The sequence below is a fragment of the Streptopelia decaocto genome, assembly GCF_964273445.1.
Source record: "Streptopelia decaocto genome assembly, chromosome: 4".
NCBI classification, from domain to species: domain Eukaryota; kingdom Metazoa; phylum Chordata; class Aves; order Columbiformes; family Columbidae; genus Streptopelia; species Streptopelia decaocto.
Genome location: NC_138658.1, coordinates 75,657,312 through 75,680,068, shown reverse-complemented (window position 1 = coordinate 75,680,068; position 22,757 = coordinate 75,657,312). Strand labels below are relative to the sequence as shown.

The following is a 22,757-nucleotide window of genomic DNA, read 5'->3' as shown; positions in this document are numbered from 1 at the left end:
TTTGTAGTTGGGGCATTCCCTGTGCAAAGCTCTCCCATGAGATATGCAACTTGGTGCCATGGCAGCGAGCATTTATTTCTGCTCTATTTGCGTTATTACTCGGCTTCCTCTTTTGTTTTACGGAGATGACACCTTAGAGGTATCATTAAGGACATCATGAAACTGTGTATGCTGCTTTGCTTCCCTGTGGTTTTTGGGTAGGAGGGAAGGTTGTCCTCTTCAGCCTGCCTGCAGGATTGAATGCTGTAGTAACTGCGACTGAAAATACAGTGGATTTCTTGGTTATTTCACGCTCAAATCTGCTGTCATTCTCATTCCTCATTACAAACTGACCTTTTTTTAAAAGTTCAGTTGCTGTTGAGTGATGAGTCACCTCCGACTGCCTGATTTAACTGTGGGCTTGTGTGTATCTGCACAGAATATATGGGCAGCACATCTTGGAGGTTGCGTCTCAATATTCACATCCCTCCGCTCTCTCTGTACAGAAATCTCATGTGCTCAGATTCTTCAAGACTTACCCAAAAACATAATCAGGGCTAGAGGAAACCACAGAGAAAGAAGTTACCTTTTCCCATGGTTTCAAAACTACTTGTTTTGAAATGCAGCTGCGTGATGATTAGGCTGTTTCTTGGCACCACTTGCTGGGATCTGCCAGGTCATTATGGAGACCAAGAGATGCTCTTGCCCAGCCGGTATAAGCTGGGGAGTTACCTGTTAGAGAGCAGTGTAGGGGAAAGGGACCTGGGGGTCCCTTCCTCATGGTGAGGGTGGCAGAGCCTGGCCCAGGCTGCCCAGGGAGGTTGTGGAGTCTCCTTCTGTGCAGACATTCCAACCCGCCTGGACACCTTCCTGTGTAACCTCATCTGGGTGTTCCTGCTCCATGGGGGGATTGCACTGGGTGAGCTTTCCAGGTCCCTTCCAACCCCTGACATTCTGGGATTCTGTGAGAGGGGGGGAAGAAAAAGACAAACGTCTTCTTTTGATTGCCTTAGCACTTATATTTTCTTCCCTCTTTCTCAGTAGAGAAACATCTTTTGGTACTATTGCTCATTGCACAGCCGAGTTTTTTCCTTATCTCCTTCTGAGATCGTGCATATACATATGGTTTTCTGTTTTCTTAGTAATTAGGATGTTTTTGTTTCTGACAATATCTGGGGCTCTGTTCAGACACTGTGTCTCTTTGCCAGCTTTTTCCTTACCCTTGTTGCATTCTCAAGAGCAGCTGTGGCAATGTTAAAACTTAAGTTGAGACTCCAGGTTTAGTTTAAACTGTTGTGATGGTAATCTTTGCTGTAGCCCCAAACCAGTGTTTTGTAAGAATCTCCTGGATACTAACTGGTCATAAAAACTTAATTCCGTATTTAATAATTTGTAGCTGTTTGTTAATTGCTGAGGAAAGCCCAGGAAGGATTTTCTAGTGAAGGGATGCTAATATCTGACTATTCTGGAAGCTCAGAGGGTTGATATGGTCCCAACCATGTATCGACCTATTTGATAACTTCTTAATGGGCTAAAAAGCTGGAAAATTAATCAAAGGAGCCCATGTCTTTAGCTACAGGTTCCAGTTTCTATCATACTGTCTTTTCTTCCTGTGTTGCTGGAGGAACTTGACTGAAAGTCACTTTTTGTGGCCTTTAGTGCATTGCAGAAGGTAAATGCATGCGGGGTGAACAGGAGGGGAAAAAATCCATGTAGTAGTTTGCTCTGTAGAGGCAAAACCAAGGGAAAAAACAAGGAAATCAGTTTGTACCTGCGAGTGAGAAGTTTCTGATGGGGAGTGTGGTGCCAGCAGGTACAATGACAGTTGTTGGCCATGTTATGTTTTCAACCCATGTGTTGTCATTTTCAATAGCTGTCCCCTTGACATTCTTGCTGATGAAAATCCATGTTTTTACTCATTCTTTTGAGTCAGTGGAACAAGCACAAGCAGATGAGTAGCATTTGGTGTCCCCTCATCCTCCCCGCGAGCGATCCGCGTGTGTTTATGTCAATTGAATCTTCCGCAAAGTTGTTTTGCCAAAATGAGTTTTTCTCCCCGGCAGCTTTAAGTGACTAACGAGATGATTGTGTAGACCCAATCCAGACCTAAAGATAATTGGAGTCCTGATGAAATGCAGCTCAGCAATCATTGCTCGGAATAACTGCTTATCAAGCCCCGCATTGTTGGCTGTCAACCTCTTGCACCCTCCGTGGTGGGGAAATCCAGTGTCTGCAACGAGTGGATTAGCTCTAAAACTATCAGTATTAGCTGCAAGTGATTAAATTCTGCCAGTGTATGATGAGCTTTTTAATTGACCCCAGAACTTTCACTGATAAGACACAACCAGAGGGTTTCTAGTTCCTCTGGCAAAATCCGAAGGAAGGAGTCCCAGTGTAGCGCTGGCGATATGTGAATTTGTTGCATTGTTTCAAAGCTGGCTCGACAGATATCGCACCGTAATATTTTATATTTGTCTTCCAGAGCAAATCCTTCACTGCTTGGTCTCCTCTGACTTATTAATTGGTTTTGCTGGCACAATAAATTGCAGTTGCGTTGAGGGGCCCCAAGGCCTCAGTCTGCCTTGGGATGTTTGGATATATTTTATCAGCTTGGTTTTGTTTTTCAGTTTGCAGTTTGGTATGTGTGCTATGGGATGTTTGTTTTGTGTGGTGGGTTTTTTATGTGTGTTTTTTTCTTTTTAAATTTGCCTCTATCTAGTTTGGAATTGTTTGCCTAACTATGAAATTAATATAAATTTTTTTAGTGAAACAAATCGTTTTGCAATGGGTTTCCCCTGATGAGATGCCCAGTTTACCAGTAGGAGATGAGCTGTTGCTACCTATGGAGAGCCCAAGGGGCCGCTTGCAGGTTTCTTGCAGATTGTTATTTCTGAGAACTATCTATTGGGAGGCCTATAATAAAATGAACACTCCTGATTTCTGTGGGTTCTGGTACGGAGCTGAACCTCCACGTGCTGCTGTGTTTTGTAAAAACAAAACAACAAAAATAAAAACAGAGCCCCACTGAATTACTTGGACTATTCACAACATTTCCTAGAAATCTGGCTGCAAAACACAATACTGGAATTAATTCAAAAGTGCCTGGGTGTTGTGTATTTGTTTTGGGTTTTTTTTACAGCAGATCAGTTCTTTCAGTTCTGTTATGAATTATTACTGAAGTGGCAAGGGAAGCTTGGTTTCCATCTGGCTCTTCGTGACAAAAGACTGACTTGAAGTAGGGTTGGGAACATGACTGGCCAGCACTGGAGGGATCTGGTACTGAAAGGATTCAGGTCTGGTGTTGGTGATTGCACCTGCTAGACACTTTCTACATATCTTTTTTCTCCACATGAGGAGGTTATGGTTTAGTTCTGTAGTCTTGAAGCAGGTGGCTGTTACTCCAAAAGGCTGCAAACCTGCATCTGATGGGTTCCCAGTGGCTGCTCAAGAGCCAAGAAGCATCGTCCAATGCTTCCCCAGCTCTTCTGCCCTTTAAGCTACTCATGGAGGGGCTGGGAGGAGAGGACATATCTCTAAATCCCATCTAGGTGACCTGGAGAAGTCATTAGTCTACCTGTGCCAACCTAGAATATTTAGCTTAATAAAGGAGGTCGGTCTTCTGTGCTGGGCATTGGGGACGCCAAACCTCAAATCTTGGGTCAGTTTTGGGCCCCGCAGGCCAAGAAAGGCCTTGAGGTGCTGGAGCGAGTTGAGAGAAGGGAATGGAGCTGGTGAGGGGCTGGAGCACAAGTGTGATGGGAGCAGCTGAGGGACCTGGGGGGTTCAGCTGGAGAACAGGAGCTGAGGGGAGACCTTCTGATCTCTGAACTGCCTGAAAGGAGCTTGGAGCCAGGGGGGTCGGGCTCTGCTCCCCAGGAACAAGCGCCAGGAGCAGAGGAAATGGCCTCAAGTTGCGCCAGGGGAGGTTGAGGTTGGATGTGGGGACCAATTTCTTCCCCAAAGGGCTGTGGGGCATTGGAACAGGCTGCCCAGGGCAGTGCTGGAGTCACCATCCCTGGAGGGCTGGACAGACGGACATGAGGTTCTCAGGACATGGGGCAGGGACAGGGGTGGGTTAATGGTTGGACTCAATCTTGAGGGTCTTTTCCAACCAGAATGATTCTGTGATTTTAAGCAAAGCATGGGAGAGAGAAACTTTGGACTCGTTGTGCCAAACAGTTCTCAGCAGTCCAACACCACAGTCTGTGGACATCCCCTGACCTCCCAGTTGTCTTCTCTCCTGGGCTGGCACGGACCATGGCCACGTGGCTGCCTGCCATACCATGGGCGAGTCTCCTTAGGACAAAACCAGGGAGCTTTGCCAGGGAAACTCTCGGCTGCGAACCAAAGGAAAAGCTTAAAATTCTAGCAAGCATCCAACTGTATGCAGAACGGCTTTATTTAATCGGCGTGGCTTAAAATTTTAATTTTGTGAGAGACAGCTTTGCAAAACGTGACTTGATAGCGTTGCTATTGCTCGGTGGCTGCAGCATTTCAATTGTTTTTGTCTGTGTAATGAAATAATTTGTTAGGAAGGAATTTTTCACAACTGTTTTTTCAGACTCTTGTGATTCAAAACAATAAGTAACCTCCGAACTTTGAAGTTTAACCTCAGCAGAAGCATGAAAAATTCAGGCAAATATCTGTGTGAAAGATGTTCTATCCATAGGATTAGGGTTTTTTTGCCTGAAAAATTAGAATTATTTTGATAAATAGGTCATTATGTGGAAATCAGCATATGAGATGTGACCAGAAACTTGTCTTAGTGTGAGAGCAGGATGGTATTTAAACCCTTTTTTTTCTAGAATACTGTGCAGATTGGAGAACTGGTAACACATGTACAAAGTTCTTCCTGGTCTCTCCTGAATCCTTTGATTGCTTTATCCCTGCTAATATTAACTAATTGTAAGGTTATCTAACCTTTGGAGGCAACACTAGTTTTGTGCAGAGTGTAAAGGTCAGAATGAAGGTGGAGGACCCATTATTGAGTTTCTTTTTGCCACCCAATGTTGGGTATTTGGGTATTTTCTGAGTGATGCAGTGAATCTGCAACCCTGCAGCACTCAGGGAACCAGGCAAGTCCTCTGATAGCTTAAAGCTCAGGCTGATCAGTTTAGCTGAGGTTAATCAAAACCTCATGCCTTTCCTCAAAATTAGCGTCTGCTGTCAGTTTAAGTTGAAAATCCATGAGAGTGGGTAAGTCAGATGAAGCTGAATTGTGTGTTTTGTTTTGTTGTTAATTTAATGCCAGTATCATGACTGGTTTTTAGTTACATACAGGGCTTAATTTTCTCTTGAGTTCCTTAACACTGTATTCCAGCTGAGCACTGGGATGCTTCAAGAACCAGATCTGATTTTAGGGTAATGCTCATGTCCCAGTTGCTCCCCGCTTACCTTTATAAGCTATTGAATATATACTATTATTGTTTCTGTTGTCCTTCTGTACTTGACCTGTAGTTCTTCTGAGAAAGTAGATGCAAATAGCTCTTGGGCTTGTTTGATATGAGAACTTGCAAGCTCTTGCCCTTGCCTGTTGGGCTCCAGCAGAGCTGGTTCTCTGGCTGTGAGGTTTATGGCTTGAAATGCTAAGAGTGGGGCCAACGGTTGGATTTTTGGGTCTTATTCAGTGACAAAATCATCTAAAGCAGTGATGTTAGAAGGAAAACTTTACCTTTTCCCAGGGTGAAATGTCTGAGGCTGCTGAAGCTGCCAGGAGCACAGCACCTGCTGTTGCTCCTGTGTTCTGGTGAGGTGACCACAAGTCCTGTTTTGCAAAAGCAGTAAAAAGGACCATCCTGTAATTTGCTGCCTTTTGTGCTTAAAAACACATTTGAGAAATCTGAGATGGGCTAGCTGATTGAGTTTCCAGACATTGAGCTCAAAAGAACCAATTTAATGTAACTTTAGCTTTCTGAAGAGACTTTGGGATGGGGCAACTACCGCTTCTGAAGAAGAGATGCCATCCAGTGATTCTGGAAGCTGGGACTTGGATTTGGCTGCGGGAATAGGCTTTGCTATGCAAAGAGGTGCTGTAAATGAAAACACTTTTCCAGATTTGTAGCGTACCTTGAAATCTGAGGTTAAAGAGCAGTGGTTTCCAGAAAACTGCATTGAGTATTCAGAGTGTTAATGTAGCATATGTCCTTTAGAAATAAAGCCACCAATTTGTGCAGAGACTTGGCAGAGGTCAATAACTATTGACAAGCTTTGATCTTAGCTTTCTTATTTTGCCCTGCTAATCTAGCGATGTGGATATGTACCTTATCTCATCCATGTAACTTTGGTTAAAACAGTAGCAGCAATATATCTGATTAAATAAAAAATGTGTAGCATGCACATGCCCAGAACTGGACGACATCTGGGTAATGCCAAAAGGAAAAAATGCCCAGTCTCCCCCTAAAAATCTTTCTTAGATGCTTTGTCTGGCTTTCTGTGCTAAACTGAGTCTGCAGCAATATGCGGATAGATGCATTTGCACTCCTATCCTCCTGGTTAGTGTGGATGCTTGCAGATGTTGATTAAAATACAATGATTGGCTTTGTCTCCTCTGAGGCATAACCGAGAGGTTATGCTGGGGCTGTGTCTGGCATAAGCCTCATAACCTAGGATATGAGATGATGTTATTAGTAATAGAACTGCTTCTCTCCCAGGAAATTGAGTGTGATTAAGATTTTTTTGGCTTTTTTGGAGAAGTCTGCAGCCCTTGGGCTGTGAGTGCTGCTCCCACGGAGCAATTAAGCTTTTCTAGGGAACGTATATGATGTGGCTGAAGTTGTGCTTCCTGCTAGCTCCTACTCTGATATTTTTTTTATTACCCCAGGTGCAGCTGCCAGGTGCCACTAAGGCAGCGGAGGGAGAGTTAATGCCACCTCTGATTGCTGCAGCTCAATTCCCTGCTCTTCCTGGGCTCTTAAAACTCAGCTCAAAAGCCAAATAGCCGCAGGGCAAAGCACCTTGTCGGGGTTGTGAGAGGGCTGATAGTGGCAGGACCGGGGAGATGAAGTGGCTCTGAGAAGGTGATGAGAGTAAGGAGAGAAGGCTGGGGGTGGATATTGAGATGTTGGAGAAAGGCAGGTCTAGGCCAGGCATGAATTACAGGGGAGGGGGTTGTGCTTTAGAGAGGAATGGCTGGGGAAATTGCCTCTTCTTGAAATTCACAGCATTTGTACTAAAAGGGGGATGGTTTATTTTCATGTTGCATATAATGGGCTGAGGTACAGAAGGACTCAGGGTCAAGACATCTGCTACTTATGGCTGCACAGGGTGAGAAGTTGATTTTTATTCCTGTAGTACTAAAGGGTGGTACCTGCTGTCCTTGGCCTTGTGCACTTTTCATGCTCTTCCTTTTCTCTTTGTGATGAGATGAGTCCTGCAGAATGGACTGAGGGGGACCATCCTGACCACAAGGTGTTCTTCAAGGTGCAGGAGGGGTGCAGGGATCTTCTCAGCCAAGCTTAGCTCAGTTCCCAGCTCTGGTCTCCTGCTCAGCAGAATCTCTTTTTCTCTAGTGCTTTCTGACAATATTTCAGGGTGAAGTGGCACTTCCTGTGCTCAGAGGTCTGACTCACCCTGTCATGTAGCTCATGGTGCTTCAGCAAATGCTGCCTGTGTATGAAGGCAGCAATCCGCAGTGATGGAGATGGGGGGAGCATCATTTTGGGGCTCTTAAACTCCTCCCCAGCCAACTTAAGGCAGTATGCAAAGGTGTCTAAACCCCTCCGCCTCCCTTGAGCGACTGTTCGTAGCACAGGTTATAAAGCATTAATGATAGTGCTTCCATATGGCAACCTGATTGATATTTATACAAATTATGTGACGGCCACAGCAGATCTGGCTCTCAACTTCTGCAAAACACCAGCGAAACTTTCAGAGGAGCTGAACAGCTTCTGCTGTCGCTTGTGGCATCTGCTGCCCTTCAAGCAGCAGGGATGGCACTCGGTGATCATCAGGCGATGGGGAGAAAACAGCTGCCAGGGCTGGAGGCAGCTACTGATCCATGCTCAGAGGGAAGGGAAGGTGCATCTGCCACGCACACAGCTCATCTTCTCACCTCGAGGTGACCCTGCATTTGACAGGAGTAAGTTGCTTGCATTTTAAAATGCCTGGCAGACTTAACAGGCTGAAGGATTCAAAACAGGGAGTGGGTTTGAAGCCTTGAGGTGGTTTAGTGACAAAGCAGACACCTGCCCGGGAGCGCAGTTCCTGCGCAGCCCAGGTTTGGGATTATTTGCAAGCTGAGTGTTTTGTCCGTCCCTTGCCCAAGGGACACGAGGCTTCGGCTGCCTTTTGTTCTGCTCTTTCCTCCCCTAAAGAGGGAGGAACAGAGGATGCTTCCCTTGCCAGAGTCCTCGCTGACCTCTGCCCAACCCTCTGATCTTACTCCACCCTTGCCCTTCTTCCAGCTCCTGTGCTGCTTCTCTCCTGTCTCCAGCCCTCCCTGCTGTCAGGGCCAGTTTCAGTGGGCTTTGGCAGGTCAATAAACAAGTTTTCCCTGCTTGGCTTTTACCCATTTACCCATCTGTGTCTTAATTGCATTAGGACAGTGGGGAAAAGCTCAGCTGTGTTCTCAGAGCTGTGTGCTCAAACCATCTTGCCCCCACATGCCTCTCATTGGACTCACCAAGTGGGGAAGGATGGAGAAGCTCAAACCTGTTGTGACAACTTTCCTGGGACTGCGATCCTGGATATGGCTGAGATGGAAAAGCCAGGATCAGTGATTTGAGCCTAGCCCAGGATGATTTTTGCTTTGCCGGGCAGCCCAAGCTGGCACAGGGAGGCTGTCAGCACTGGTGGGTGCTCTGCTTTGCTGGGGCGAGGTTGTGGTGTCCATCATGCATATCAGAGGAACCGAGCCCCAAATTTGATGCTTTGTTTTGGATTGAGATGCTTGCATGTGCTTCCAAAGCCAATGGGAACCTGCCTGGTTCTTGTCCATCCCTCCAGGACACAGGCTGCCACTTGATCCTGATATATCTGCCAGCCAGGTGTTTCATACCTGGTGCTGTGATACTTCAGGTACTGCATTCAGGTGTCTCCTATGCTCTCCTCACTCAATTATTTTTGGCTGTTTTGGGCAAGTTTCCATTGTGCAGAGATGGGAACAGCTGCCTAAGCTCCACCAGCAGCAGAGGATGGCACCCTCGGTGCATTTTGCTGGCACGCTAGATGGAGAAAGAAGCAACCTGGATGCTTTTTGAAGCTTTCAGAGCAGTTCTGACAGAGACCCATTCACACTTATTCATGTAAAATAGGTAGATAAAGGAGGCAGAGATCGGCAGGGGAATTAATCTGAGCATCTTTTTGGGTTTCCCATGCCCTAGATAAGCAGCTCGGAAGTCACCTGAAGTCTTGGAGCCCCTGCAGTGCTCCCAGGGAGGTGACGAGTGTTTGGGATGAGTGCCCATGGGGTGTCACCCACAGCAGGAAGCCCTGCAGCCCCTGTGCTGTGTCACCGGGTTCCTGTTTGTGGCCTCCCTGCTCAGGGCTTGTTTTCTACTGTTGGCTCGAGATCCCTCCAAGATGCTGCTGCCACCTCCATGTTTGCTTAGAGTTTGTTTTTATTTTATTTTTTTTTTAAAGCCATTAATACTTTTTGTTTCCATTCAAGCCTCCGCCTTGAAGTTCATCCTTTTCATTTTGCTGTAGTGCCTTAAAGCAAGCTAATGAAATATATCCCTCCTGCTTCAAATTAAGCATAAAAGACTTGTCAGAAGATGGGTAGAAGCTGGTGAATAATCCTGGTAATGTAAAAATTGACATTCTATAATGTCCCTAATTCTCCTAATTAAACATGATACATGAGCACACCACAAGAGTCCTCCAGCTGCTTCGTAATAAAACATCGCAGTGAAGCAGCTTGCTGTTGAATGTGGCGAGGTTAAACTCTAATTAGACGCATTGCAAAAGGCTAAGGAGTTGTCCGCTGTAATTAAGAAACTTGTCCTGCTTTCTTGGTGCTGCTGCCTCCTGTGACCTGCTCCTCTGCCCCATGGGGAGCTGTAGGTCTGCCTGTCCATATCAGGTATCTCCTTGGAAACCTTTTTTTCCTACCTTTCCCCCCCTCTGGGTTTCAAATTGCTGAACCGCGAGGGAAACGGCCGCACGGTGCTGGTGATTCAAACTGCCGAATGTGCAGAGTTTGGGGGTGTACTGGGGGGGCTGTGGTGCCGGTTTTGGCTTCTTGGGTCGCTGCTTGGCAATTTTGATGGTTTCCAGTTGGAGTTTTCATCTTGCGTGGTGTTATTTTTGTGATCGGAGAGGAGGGAGGTGCATCCCGGGGATCCACCACTTGCCGTTGACCCGGTGGGTGGGCCGGTGTGCGAGGCCCATGGTGTCTCCAGGCCCTGCAGCTGCCCTTGGGACCCACCTCTGAGGCTGATCCAAAACGCATCAAACCTGATTTTTCTGTTGTTTTCATCCCTCGCCGGGCATAGGAGATGTCCTTCAGCTTGTTAAGAAGTGGGTATCCCCGCACTGAGTGGCTCCAGGCCCTGGTGCGTCCCCATTAACCGCTTTCACCATTTTGTTGCAGGGTATCTCAAGTGCGACACGGACGATGGCTGCAGGGCCAGGGAGGAGTCGGGGGGCGAGGAGCTCTTCGACGCGGTGAACTCCTCCATCGTCTCGGGGGACAGCATCCGCTTCTTCATCAATGTCAACGTGGAGGGGACGCCGAATGCCACTGGTGAGTGACACCCCCCCTCCCGGCCATTTCTTGCTGTGGAATTTTGATAAACTTAAAAGTTTGGGCTGCTGAGTGGGTCTTTAGCCATCTGCATGAAGCATCTGAACTCCTTATTCCCACCTGCCAGCTTTTTTTATTGTATTATTTTTAATTAAAAAGGCCTTGAGTTTGGGGCCTGGGCCTTGTGTTGCTCTCGGTGCTGTGGCCTGGTCGCTGAAGAAAGAACCATTTCTAGTGAGAAATCAGGATTTTTGGTGTGTTTGGTCCCTGTAGATAATTCAAATGTGGCTCTGGGGGTTCCCAAGGGTTTTAGAAGTTTGTTGTTTGGTTGTTTTTTTGTGGGTTTGGTTTGGGTTTGAGGGGTTTTATTTGGTTTGGGCTTGGGGGGTTTTGTTTTCAGTTTGGGCAGTTTGGGGTGTTGTTTGCTTGAGTTTGGGGGGCTTGTTTGGGATTATTTCTTTTTTGGAGGGGGGTTGTTTTTTGGAGTCTTTGGCGGGGGGGGGGGGGTGTAGGTTTTTTGTTCTTTTTCTTTGGTTGGTTTTGGTTGGTGTTTTTATCACGTTTCAATTGAAATGCTGGAAATGAGTTGGAGCTGTGGTCTGTCCAGCTCAGTTGCTGCTCTCCACAGCAGTCAGTAAGGGAAAAGTGTGGTGGGACTTTTGGGTTCAGACACTTGCCTTTTGGGTTTAATCATCCCAGCTGCAGGCAAGCAAGCCTGCTGTGTTGAGGCAAACAGCACAAATGAGGAGAAAAACCAGCCTGTTAGACACCTCTGATGGAAGTCAGTCCCCTGCAGCACACAGCTATGTCTACAGTACAGTGAAATGCTGTTGTGTGTGTCATGCTGGGTTTATAAATATAAACTATGTGCTCTGTGTCAGGGCACAAGTGTTAAGCTCCCCTAAATATACTTCAGTGGGATCTGTGCCTGCTTCGTGCTGGGGAGGAGGATGGTTTTTGGTGGCGGTGCCCACAGCGTTGCTTGTTGGTGGGCACCAACCCACTGGCAAAATGCACCCCCGGGGCTTCCACCCTTGGTGGGGAGTCACAGTGTCAGCTTTGAGCAGTGGTTTGGCTCATACCGAGTGTTTTGGGAGGAGACAGAGAAGAGCTGTGCAAAAAGCAAGTGGCAAAGAGTGCTCTGCAGATCAGTGGAGAGACTTTGGACCAGGCTGGGTTTGCTGGAACTGCTGCTGTGGTGCTCCTGGGGGGACAGAGCTGAGAATGAAGCTGTGCAGTTGTGTTGCAAATGGACACGTGTGCCCAAAACTTGTGTTCTTTCTGTACTCTCTGCCAGGTCAGCATCCTTTAGAAACTTTGTCCAATGTGGGGAGCAAGGTGGAGGCAACTTCCAAGCAGCATATATTGTGATGGTATCTAAAATGCTCGCTATTGAGGGATAAAATACCTGGATTGCTTGAGAGGTTGCTTTTGCCTCTAGAATGCTATTTTAGCATCCTTTGTAATGCACGTGCTAAATGGTGTGGGAGGGCTAGCAAAACCTGCATTTCATGCTTTGTGCCTACAAAAATGCAACCTCTAGGACATGGCAGCAGTTTAGGTTTGTTCTCAGCAGGTAGAGGCAGCCTGGAGCCTGCTTGTGTGGGCACAGACTGTATGGGAGACGAAATGCAAGGGCTCTGGATTGTTCTTGGCGTCATGGTATCAGAGTCCTTTAAGTTTGCTGAAAGTTATCTTTAGATTACAAGCAAATCCTGGTTGATCTACAGTGAGCAACTATTGGAAATGGTGATGCAGAACAAGCAGGACCCAGAGCTTTGCTCAACTATTTTCAAGTCCACTTTTTGAAGCCTGAGCGGTGACTTTAATAATATCTAGCAATTTTAAAGCATGCGATTTTACAAATGCTATCTTAATTGGAAGATTTAAGGGGAACTGTACTTTGCTATGACAAGTCTGGGATTAATGCCGTGGGGTGCATTGTTTGGGAATGAGGAATGCAAGTGCTGTGGATTCTTCTGTGTCTGAAGAAGCTGATTTTCCTTGTGTGTCCTCCTGGGCTTTTTATAAGTGTTTTCCCTTCCATTCAAAACAGGACAAAAAAAGGCTTCCTTATTTCCCTCCAGCACTGATGCTTGTGACGGTGGTATTAGTTGTATTCCTTTTCTTTCAGCTGAGATATTTAGGATGTTTAAGGAAAAATGGATCTATGTGCTGGAGAGTCCCCTTTCAAATGCAAGGATAGAGGTTTAAAAAAATGGATTTTAGACAGAACTAAAATCCAGACTTTCAATAAGAGCAGGTGTAAAGTGGGTTTTTTTGGTGGTGTTTTTCTGTTTGGTATTATTTTCCATGACAGCATCAAAGTGGTCCAGGTAGCCAAAATGCAGGTGGTTCTCCGTGAGCATCAGGCATGGGATTCCTCAGACTTCCAGGTATTTGAGTCATCTGGGCTGTCAGCTCTTGCTCAGAGGTGGTTTTGCTGAAGCATCTTGCGGAGTTGATTTTATACCTCTCTGTGTGTGTATATGTATATGTAAAAGTCAGTCTCTGGCTGCAGAGGGTACAGCTGATCCTCCTGGAGAGCTGACTTTTCAGGTGGCTGAAAGTGGCTGAGATGAGCCCCTTAAGCTCTTTTGCTAATGAAAGCAGCTGTGGGGAGAAGAAAAAAATCTTCACAAGCTTTCTGTGATCTTTTCAGAGCTGAGATTTAATTGTGCCCTTGCTGAGGTGTATCTGGAAATACTGCTCCTTTTCCACCCTGCAAGGGGACACTTTTCAGAAATGCCCTTGCATTGTTGCTCCCCTCTGGGTGTTTTGTTTTATGCTCAAGCTTTGCATTCCTGGTACAAAACTTGTGGAGCTGAGCACTCATAGTGCTTGTCTCCTGCAAGATGAGCTGAAAAGGAAGTGGAAAGAGGAGGAAAAAAATTCCACATGCAATGCAAAATCCCCCTCAAACACCTCATTTCCAACCCCCACTTGAGCTAGTGCACCAGGATCCTACAAAATCCCCTGTGGCTTTTTAAGCAGAGGGGAAAAGCAAGTGTGGGAATGACACCTTCCACCCCTGTCCCTTTTTCTTGCTTTCTCCAGGCTCTGTGAAACCTCTGAGCTGCAAGACCTTGTGCCAGAGGGTTCGATGTTGCCCTCTTGTGTCTTGCAACCCATTGCAACATTTGCTGTGGGGCTTGGGCAGCTGGTGCCTGGCCAGAGAGGGACTGACTATGGGCCATCCTCTGAAAAATGCTGCCCAGGTTGATTTGCTCCCTAGTGTCAAGTATTTGCTGCATAAAATACCTTTGCTCAATCCCCAGCAGGAAAAACCTTGAAGGTGACTTGAAACAAGACAAATCGCTGCCCTGTGATATTTGTAAGTCTCTGCATGCGTGTTCTGGTTGTCATAGTTCAGTCTCTTGCTAAATGTGGTGTCCAAATCGTTCCTGCTGGAGCCCTTTTTCTGGCGAGCTGTTGTGAGGTTGCTGCCCACCTTAGTATAAGGATAAAAAAATCCAAGAATCCCATCTGGGAAGGGAATGAGTTGGTACCCCAGGGTTTGACTGCTGGCAGGCAATGGAAGTGGAATTACAGATACAGTGACAGCTCTGCCATCATCCTGTCGAGCTGTTAATCTTCGTATGATGGATGTACAGCTCGCTATGAGCATAATTGGATGCACTTTACTATAATTCTGTTTTAAAAAGATCGCTGTGTGGGATTAAACATTGAGCCAACAAAACATAGCACAGCCCATAAAACTCTGACAATTAACCATTGTTATAAAATGCTGGGCTGTGTGCACAGATGTGTGCAAGCCAGGATAGCCTGAAGAAATCTAGGGTTTAAGGTATGGCCTATCTCATTTTTAGCTAATACTGGCTGCCATTGCATGGAATATTGAGCCCAAATCACTGCAGATTACCAGGTGCTAAAATGCTGCTCAGTCTTGACACTTGGGTCCTTTCTCCTGGGTGTTTTATTGCTTCCTTTACAGTAGATGATGAAAAAGGTGGTATGTGTGGGTTCTATTTTTTTTGGGTGGTGGTTATTGTTGTTGGTTGGTTTTGTGCTGGTGTGTGTTTTTCCTTTTGCCTCTTGTCCTTCCAGTTTAGGTTTTGCTGGCAAAACTTCTGTTTTCAGCAAATAATAGCTCCAAAATGATTGTGGGTCTTTACCTGAAGCTGCATGCTTTTGGACCTGGGATCTGCACTTCTAGGGGAAGATGAGGATGTTTTTTAGAGAGGCTGAGGCTTATATTTCAGTCACAATAAATAGAAGTAAAATGTTAGATCTGCGCCCTGCTGCATGTATTTTTGTAGGAGTCAACACTGCATTCCTGACCCAAGTGAAGTCCCTTTTTCCTTGACTCCCTTGCCTGGGGTCAGAGGGTGAGCCCCCACCAAAGCAGCAGAGTTGTTGCCTTTCCTGTGCTGTAGGTGGGAAATCCAGCTTGATTTGTGTGCATCCATCACAATTTTGTGTGGGCTTTTCCGTAAACGCATCTGGAGCCTGGGCTGCAGGTGGACATACCTACATCCCTCCAGCCTAAACCATCAAACTGGGGGATTGAACCATTTGCTGCTTTATTTGCAGCACCCTTGGAAATAAATCCCTGCAAGTGAATACAGCAATTTGGTGTCGGTTGAGCCTCAAAGTTTGCAGACAGGCAACGGGAGCCTCATTTCTTGCAGTGGGTCTGTACGATTTGCAGGGCCGCAGCCTTGTCTTTGGTCACAGTGCTCTGATCTGTTTGGCAGTTCCCTGAAGTCAACCAGGCAAGTATTTTCATCGCTTGGACGTCGTTCTTGCAGTCTGGGGCTTTAAAACAATTCTTTGGACCTCATTCTTGTGGCTTGAGGTTTTTAAAACAATGCACCTTCTCCTTCTTGCCCCAGACTGCAATAGAGGGGTTTGCATGGGGTTTTCTTTCCCGAACTTGGTCACAGTTTATCAGGGATTTGTGTAGCTGTAGCTGCTCAACTTTTGCAGTGTGTTGCTCCTGATGGTTGGTGCTTGTACTGGTGGTTTTAGCTGCAGAGAGGTGCTTGAAACTGTTTTTTGCTGGGGGGGGAAAGGTAAAAAATCCTGATGGCAGCAAAAAGCCAATCAGCAAGCAGGATGTGGCTTTGTCGGGGTGTGTGTGGGGGGGGAAATAACGGAACACGATTTACGCTTCAGGAGAAATTAAAGCCTGTTTCCACCCTCTGGACAATTGATCATTCCTAGATACGGAGAATCAACAGTTTCCTGTAAGCCGTTCCAGGGGCACGCACGTGCGCGCCCGCCGCCGCCGCTCCGAGCAAAACACGGCGCGTTAACTCACGGCCCAGCCCCTACCGAGATGACTTTATTTTCTTGAAGGGGACGAGGAGAAACGCTGGATGCTGGCGCCAAGGATATTCCAGAGAGAGTAGCGTCCAGAGACAAGTGGTCTGGGCCTGAATGGGTATCATTCTGTACACAATAGTCACATTTCCTCACATTAATACCAAAGTCCTTTTTATGTCTCGAGGCACAATGCTGACCCACGCGTTCCATCTGATAACTCCTGTTTTAGCAGTTTGATGTCAGCGTGGGATGTTGGGCTCCCAAAGCTTCCTATACTCTAATGGAAAGTGGATACACCGATTGTGTCGGGGAGATGGCCTCCATCCGAATTTCCTGATGAGGGTGTTTTCAAAGCGGTGCTTAGGAAGCCAAGGGAGGTGCGGGGGGGGGTTGGGAGCGCGGGTGGTTCTGTGCAAAGGAGGCTTTTTCTCCCTTTAAGGTGCTTCACCTCGGGTTTACTTCAGGGCAGCTTCCTCCAGGATTTTGAGCACCCTGTCCCTCCACTTAGTGTGGAAAAAAATACACCTTTTTACCCTTCCCCTACACAATTATTTATCTAACAATATTTAAAGAAAATCGCTCAAGTCTGGTGGGGATGAGTCCAGACTCAGCACAGGCACAGCAGGATGGCAAAGCAAAGGATCCCCTGGAGATCCTGCTTGTGCAATCCCTCGCTGCCAGTGATGAGTTAGAGCTATCTACACTGCTCCTAACAAGCTTCTCTTGTGTAATGTGCTGGTGTGTTTTTATTTACATTTTTTAAGGCAACAATCTAAAAGCAGAACAGTTTTTGCTGTTTGCAGTGTGCTTTAACAGAAGTGGTTGTGGCTTAGATTTGCTCAGACCGCTGAAGAAATAACCCATGTCCAGTTAAAATTACTTTTTTAAATAGTAAAAAACCCAGCAACTCAAACCTTAAACCTCATGCCAGATGCCTGGTATTTTTCTGAGAAAATAATGGAAGTGTTAGTGTAGTATTCTGCTCTGATTTATTAGCCTGTTTATTATGCAGATGCTCTGGGGAGTGCATGTAGATCTTAAGTAATGATTGCTGACACCTGCACAGCCAAAAAGTTCCTGCTCTCCCATTTCCATTCCTTTATTCCAACTAAAATATGATCTTCAGATGCTGTGGACATGCAGTGTGGAGCTGTTCCACTCCAAAGACTGTGGTGTCTTCTCGGGTGTTAGGGGCGGCACTGGGGACCTGCACAGGGGAAGGGATGGAAAGGGGATCTTCTGTGAAAGGAGATCTCATAAGACAAAAGGTGAAAAGCCTTAAACTTTAGCATATTAATACCACGGGTTTGTTTTCAGGGCTGCCTTTGCATAGGTGTCGGTATCTAAATGAAGGGCAGAAGGGAAGCGAGTAGGGGATTTCATTTCTCCGAGTTGCTGTTGGGATGTTATGCGAAGGGCAGCTGTAATGAGACCACTTTGGAGTACAGCAAACAATTTTCCTGCTGCGTTTCTTGCTTCAAAATATTAAATTTCCATGTTCGTAGTCCTGTCGTTCTGAAAATGGTGGGAAAGAAAAAACGGAGGAACACCACTGTGCCCTGGCAGGGTTCTGAATGTGGCTATGAGTGTGAGTCTAACATTGGCGAGTCATCGCTGTTGCTAGAGCCGCTTGTGGCACGGTCAGTAGTGCTGCGTGCTCGTGTGCATGTAGCCTAGAAATTCGGGATACGCGCGTTGCCTTGATGTGGCTGCCAGGGGATGTTGGAGATGTGTCGCTGGCTTTTTGGTTTTTCCCCTGGGCAGAACCTGGAGCGCAGCCCAACAGATAAGGTCGGTCACCCTGGCAGCTCTCCTTCAGCTATGGATGAGGACAGAGACAATGCTGCCCGTTACCTAGCTTGCCGAAAATAGACTCTTGCAGCCTGCTTTGTCCAACAAGGAGGCCCACAAAAATAGAAATGAAAATCTTACATGGCCTTGACCTCTTATTTCTGTTTAAGTATACATAATCCTGACATTTAGGTGTGAAATCTAGTTATTATTCCTAGTAGCGAGACGTAATGGATGATTGATGGGTATTTTCTTCCTTGTTGTCAGTAGATGGTGAATCAGTGTTTTTTCTATATCCGTTTTGTTGCCATCAAGGGCTCCTCCATGCAGGGGTGCAAGAGTCAAGGGTGTTGCGTCTTTGCAGCTCCTCCATAGCTGGAGAGAATTGGTGATGGTTCCACAGAGGAGAAAATGGGTGTCAGGCTGGTGGTGGATGGTCTTGGGCTTTCGCCAAGCTGTCTCCTGATGGATGTGTCATGGGCAACCCTATGCAGGGTTTTATCCCTCATTATGTAGTAGGTTCCCCCATAGTAACTAAACAGGTGGTTCATAAGCCAGGCAGATAAACACTTGGAAATTCTCTGTAGTTTGGGGTGTTTTCCCCCCGATTTTTCATGTTATAGTGGATTTACTACTATCCCTTAGTAGTTTCTTTTAGCACTCTAGGGGGTCTTTAAGATAACAGCCCTGAACTGGGATGGCTGTATGAGTCCATCTCCTTTCCCTGGATCAAGTCTGAGTGACATGTTGCTTGGATGAAATGACAAATGAAGCTCTGGGCTTTCCAAATCATCAATTCCGTACCCAGAACAGCTTTTTTTTTGGGATGTTTGAAAGACCCCAGTCAAACAGATGTAATTAGATTCGCTTTATTTGTGTTGATAAAGCAGCACTCTGATGAGCACCTGAGAGAGCTGTCAACGGAGAAGATTGATACACGCTTGAAACTGATAAGAGGAACCAAGAGCTGCTGCATGATAAGAGGACAACATGAATTTCTGTTGTATTTTCATGCATCTCTAAGGACAGACTGCAGATGTGTAGATACCTTTTTAGCGTATGTGTGGTGGTGTTCAGGGTTGTGGGTGTTTTTTTTGTCTCTCTAGAACTATTTCTTGCAAGAGCAGAAAACCCAAAACATGTTTTCTCCTCAATGAATATTTATGGCTCCCAAATCTTCCAGCATACTTTTGCATGTGTAATTAGGCTGTAAGTTGAGTAAGTGAGCGTTGAAGAACTACAAATGTAAGAGCCTGGGGAAAACACTTGATGTTTCTGGTTTATTTGGGTGCTTGCTTTTTAATAATAAATAGCATTTTTAAGATGAAACAGCTTGTGTTTTCCAAAAGATGTGTCAGAAGCAGCAATAATTGGGACCATTGCACCAGCAGACTTGTCTAGTTAAGCGACGCTTTAATCACATGTACAGGGTCCAAGTGAACTTGGGAAGAGGTTGAGTGATGTAACCAAAGCCTCTGAACCATCTTATTTGGTTTAGTGGGAGATGAAGGCAATCCTTTCCCCCTCCTCCACCAACTCTGCTCCCAGTTTGAATTGCAGCCTTTTAACCCCACCGTGGGCACAATTTGAGTTCCTGTTTGATCAGAGATGGTGTTGGTTAAAGCAGCTTTCTGTGTGCAAAAAGAAAACAATCGCTTTTTTTGAGTTCTGGCGGTTTTATATGAATTGCATCCTCCACTTATTGAGAGTAGCAGGGCTGGGTTTGAAGGTGCCTGTGCATCAGGTCAGCCTGTGAAATGGGATCACCGCAGTTCTTATAAGTTAGGATTTAAAGTCCAGATCTGGAAAGGAAGCAAAATCTTTGTCTGAATAGCTGTACCTCTGTGTTACATCTCTGTACTTTTCCACAGCTTGGCCTCTGGAAAGGTTTTTGGTCTTCAGTGGGTTTTTTCCATGCTGTCGCTACGCTCATCTGAATGAAAACTATTCATGAGTTCCCTGTATAATTTGGGGAACAGCTCAGTCTTGCGGGTTTTTTGGAGAGTGTTATGATGGGGACTTCAAGATGCACAATACCTTGGTACTAGTGATGCTACAGGGAAGTTACCTTGGATGTGAGCAGTGTGGAGTGGACTTGTGGCAAAAACAACTGGGCTTCATTTTTTAGCTTAATACCCCCCAAACTGCTTCATAGATACCCTAAGAAAATGTTAATGTTGGTGCTTGGAAGCTTGAACTGGGGATTTCCCAGGGACCCTCGTCCCCGTGCGTCGGCTGCATATTAAGTGACATTTAATAGTCCCTAACCAGCAGTTTTCTTTCCCAAGAGCTGTGTTGCTTTATGCTTAGATTTATGGAGGCGGCGTGGTGAGTTGACAGGACATTAATGTGCTCATCCTCGAGTCACTGCGTGTGATCTCTCTTGGAAGTGCCTGGGTGTTATTGTTGACTCTTTAACGAGGACAAGAATGGTTTCCAAACAAGTGTGACTCATGCAATCTTAGCCTCAATCTATCAAACAATGATGCATGGGATTAAATGATTACCTCAAGGATTAGGAGTTAAATTTTTGGGAGGGATGAAGGGTAAAAATACATACGGAATCTGAAGGGAAAAAAAAAAAAAAGCTGCAAGGCACAAACCCTGACCGGTCGGATAAAGCCAAAGGCTATTTCTACACTTTACACTCCCAAAATGGGAAATGTTGTCAAAATTGAATGGTTGGTTTTCTCTAGAGATCATCCTTCACCAAGAGAGCAATACAACACTTTGTTCTGAGCCTTCTGCTTGGTTCCTGCTACCTGTGATCATAATACTGCTCTGATTTTCTCTTATTTTTTCCCCTTTCCAGCTGAAAGTGAAAGCGCTGGCTGTGTGTTACTGCACACATCGAGGAAGGTAAGAACGCTGCATGATCTAGTTACTGTTCTTTATAATCTAGAAGCAGCTAAAAGGATCTTGAAACACTCTGTGGGGGTGAGGAGGTGGTTTTACCGACCAAAACAGAAGGCATATTAACACCTCCCTCCTTGAATTCCTCTAGCTGTATTTAAACCTTAAAAAGCCATGTGCTGCTTGTTCTCCAAACAATTTCTCTCTAATTCTGGTTGTTCCGCTGCTTTTGGTCCCAGACAATTCCTTGACATGTTAATTCATCACTTTCTCTTCCGCAGCTGCCTGCAAAGGGATCCAAGTCCGCACCACAGAGATTCAGGCTGCTGAGCTCCTCGGGAGCCGAAAGCAGAAACACCCCATAGACATTGCTGTGATTTGGTTTCCTGTTTATTCCAGCTAATCAGATCTGCCTTCATGAGCTTCAGCAGGAGTGAATTCCCTGGAAACACGCGGTCTAGGAGGATGATTAAGAAACAACGCTTAGTTTACGCTTCCTCTCAAGACCGTAACTCAATAGCGATGAGGTGGAAATGCAGACCCCCCCCCGCTTAATATAGGCTGTGTTGCTACAAACCTTCAACTGTGCAAGTACACAGAAAGTATAGAGAGAGGAAATAGGTTTATTTAATACTATGTGCAGTCTTGGTTTTGGGGGCTGTGAGACATGACTCGTGGTAATTTCAGTTTTCTTGACTCTTGCTTCATCTGCCCATTGGAGGGACTGTGTGAAAAACATCTAGCACCACTGATCCTGGTAAATCAAATATTACAGGCTTCGAAGGCTGTAATTTGGGCCCTTAAATCTGTGTTCCAGAGCCTTGGGGGCATTTTAGGGAAGCCTAGAGAGCTCTCTAACTCTGCTTTGCTTTTGGCCTCTAAGACAGTTCAAAAGGTATTTCAATGGGCTGAATTAGTAGGGGGAGGAAAATGTGTAAATAACATTAATAGAAGAAACTTTCTGTGTTAAAAACCAAAACAAACCCACCACTAACAAAACAAGCCAAACATTGTTTGGTGTTAAGTCATAGAAGTTAAAATAAGCTATTCTGTGCTCAGGAATGGAAGTATCTTTGTTAATAATTTGTCTTGTTTAATACTAGTGCCAAGGTTCCCTGAGTTGTATACACTTGAGTGAAAGTAACCTAAGAACTTGATCACGTAAGTGCGAATTCTAAGCTCAAATGCAGGGTCTGCCTTTGATAAGAAATAGTTGGAAACAGCTAACACATAAGTGTCTCTTCTATTTTATTTTTCCTTTTTGGAGCTGGAGTAGTCCTGCTTTTCTTGCTTGAGGATTTTAGTGTGCTGTCGAGCAACAAATAGCAAAGAGCTAGCAAGCTTTAGCGCGGCTTGAGAAAAGACACCCTTGCCAGTTTTTGCCTCCAAGGAGGACTGATGTAAATTTGGCGCTTCAAATGTGAAGGAAATCGGGATCTGAATTGTGGAGGAGATGGTTCAGAGTGTCTGCGAAGGGGGAATTGCTAGAAAAATGGTCAGATCAGAAGTGTTGTCTGTTGATTTTTCCCTGTCTCTGGTAGCCTGTGGTTCTTGTGTCCCTCTGGAGTGCGGGAAGGGCAAGCTGTGTCTTGGGCAAGTTGCTATCTGGTATGATGCTTGGTATCCATAAATAAGGAGAAGCTCCTTTGACACATTGTAATAACCATCACAGTGTTTCTGAGGGAATTGGCCTGAGTGACTGTGGCAACAGCACAGGTAGAACTCTGCTCAGGACAAAATGCTTTTTGGACAACCTTTCTGAGGTTCTTGCAGTAAGTGGAGTGGTGTCCAGAGCAGCCACCCAACAGAGAACCTGCATTTTGGGCCTTCTTGGTGAGCGTTGAGAGCTCTTTTTTTGCACAGGTAGTATGCAACTTTGGCCAGGAGAGCTGCCTGAAGCCAAGGGAAGCTGTTTCAACGTGTTCCCCCTTCTTTGGCACAACAGTCTCCCTTCTTGCCAGGATGCAACGTGCAGCTTTGCAATCAAGGATATTCAATGCTATTAAAACAGCTATTAGGTAGCTGTCTTGGGTTTCTTGCTAAGCAGTTTCCAGCATCAAGTATCCTGGTGTGACTTGACTATCTAGATAAAAATATCTGCCAAGGAGCAATCATTAATCTCTCCTGAAACTGGTGAGTGTTCTGACTGGAATAGTTCGGT

General features: G+C 45.8%; 1 protein-coding gene across 3 annotated transcripts in view; it reads left to right on the top strand.

The window, feature by feature from the left end:
- The window catches only part of SLC4A11 (solute carrier family 4 member 11), a 93,585-nt gene that overhangs the window by 15,996 nt on the left and 54,832 nt on the right, over positions 1-22,757 (top strand). For all 3 annotated transcript variants that reach the window (XM_082050376.1, XM_082050377.1, XM_082050375.1), the window contains exons 3-4: positions 10,511-10,663; positions 20,556-20,602. In XM_082050376.1, coding sequence (XP_081906502.1) covers positions 10,511-10,663; positions 20,556-20,602 — 200 coding nt within the window. The remainder of the gene's footprint in view (positions 1-10,510; positions 10,664-20,555; positions 20,603-22,757) is intronic.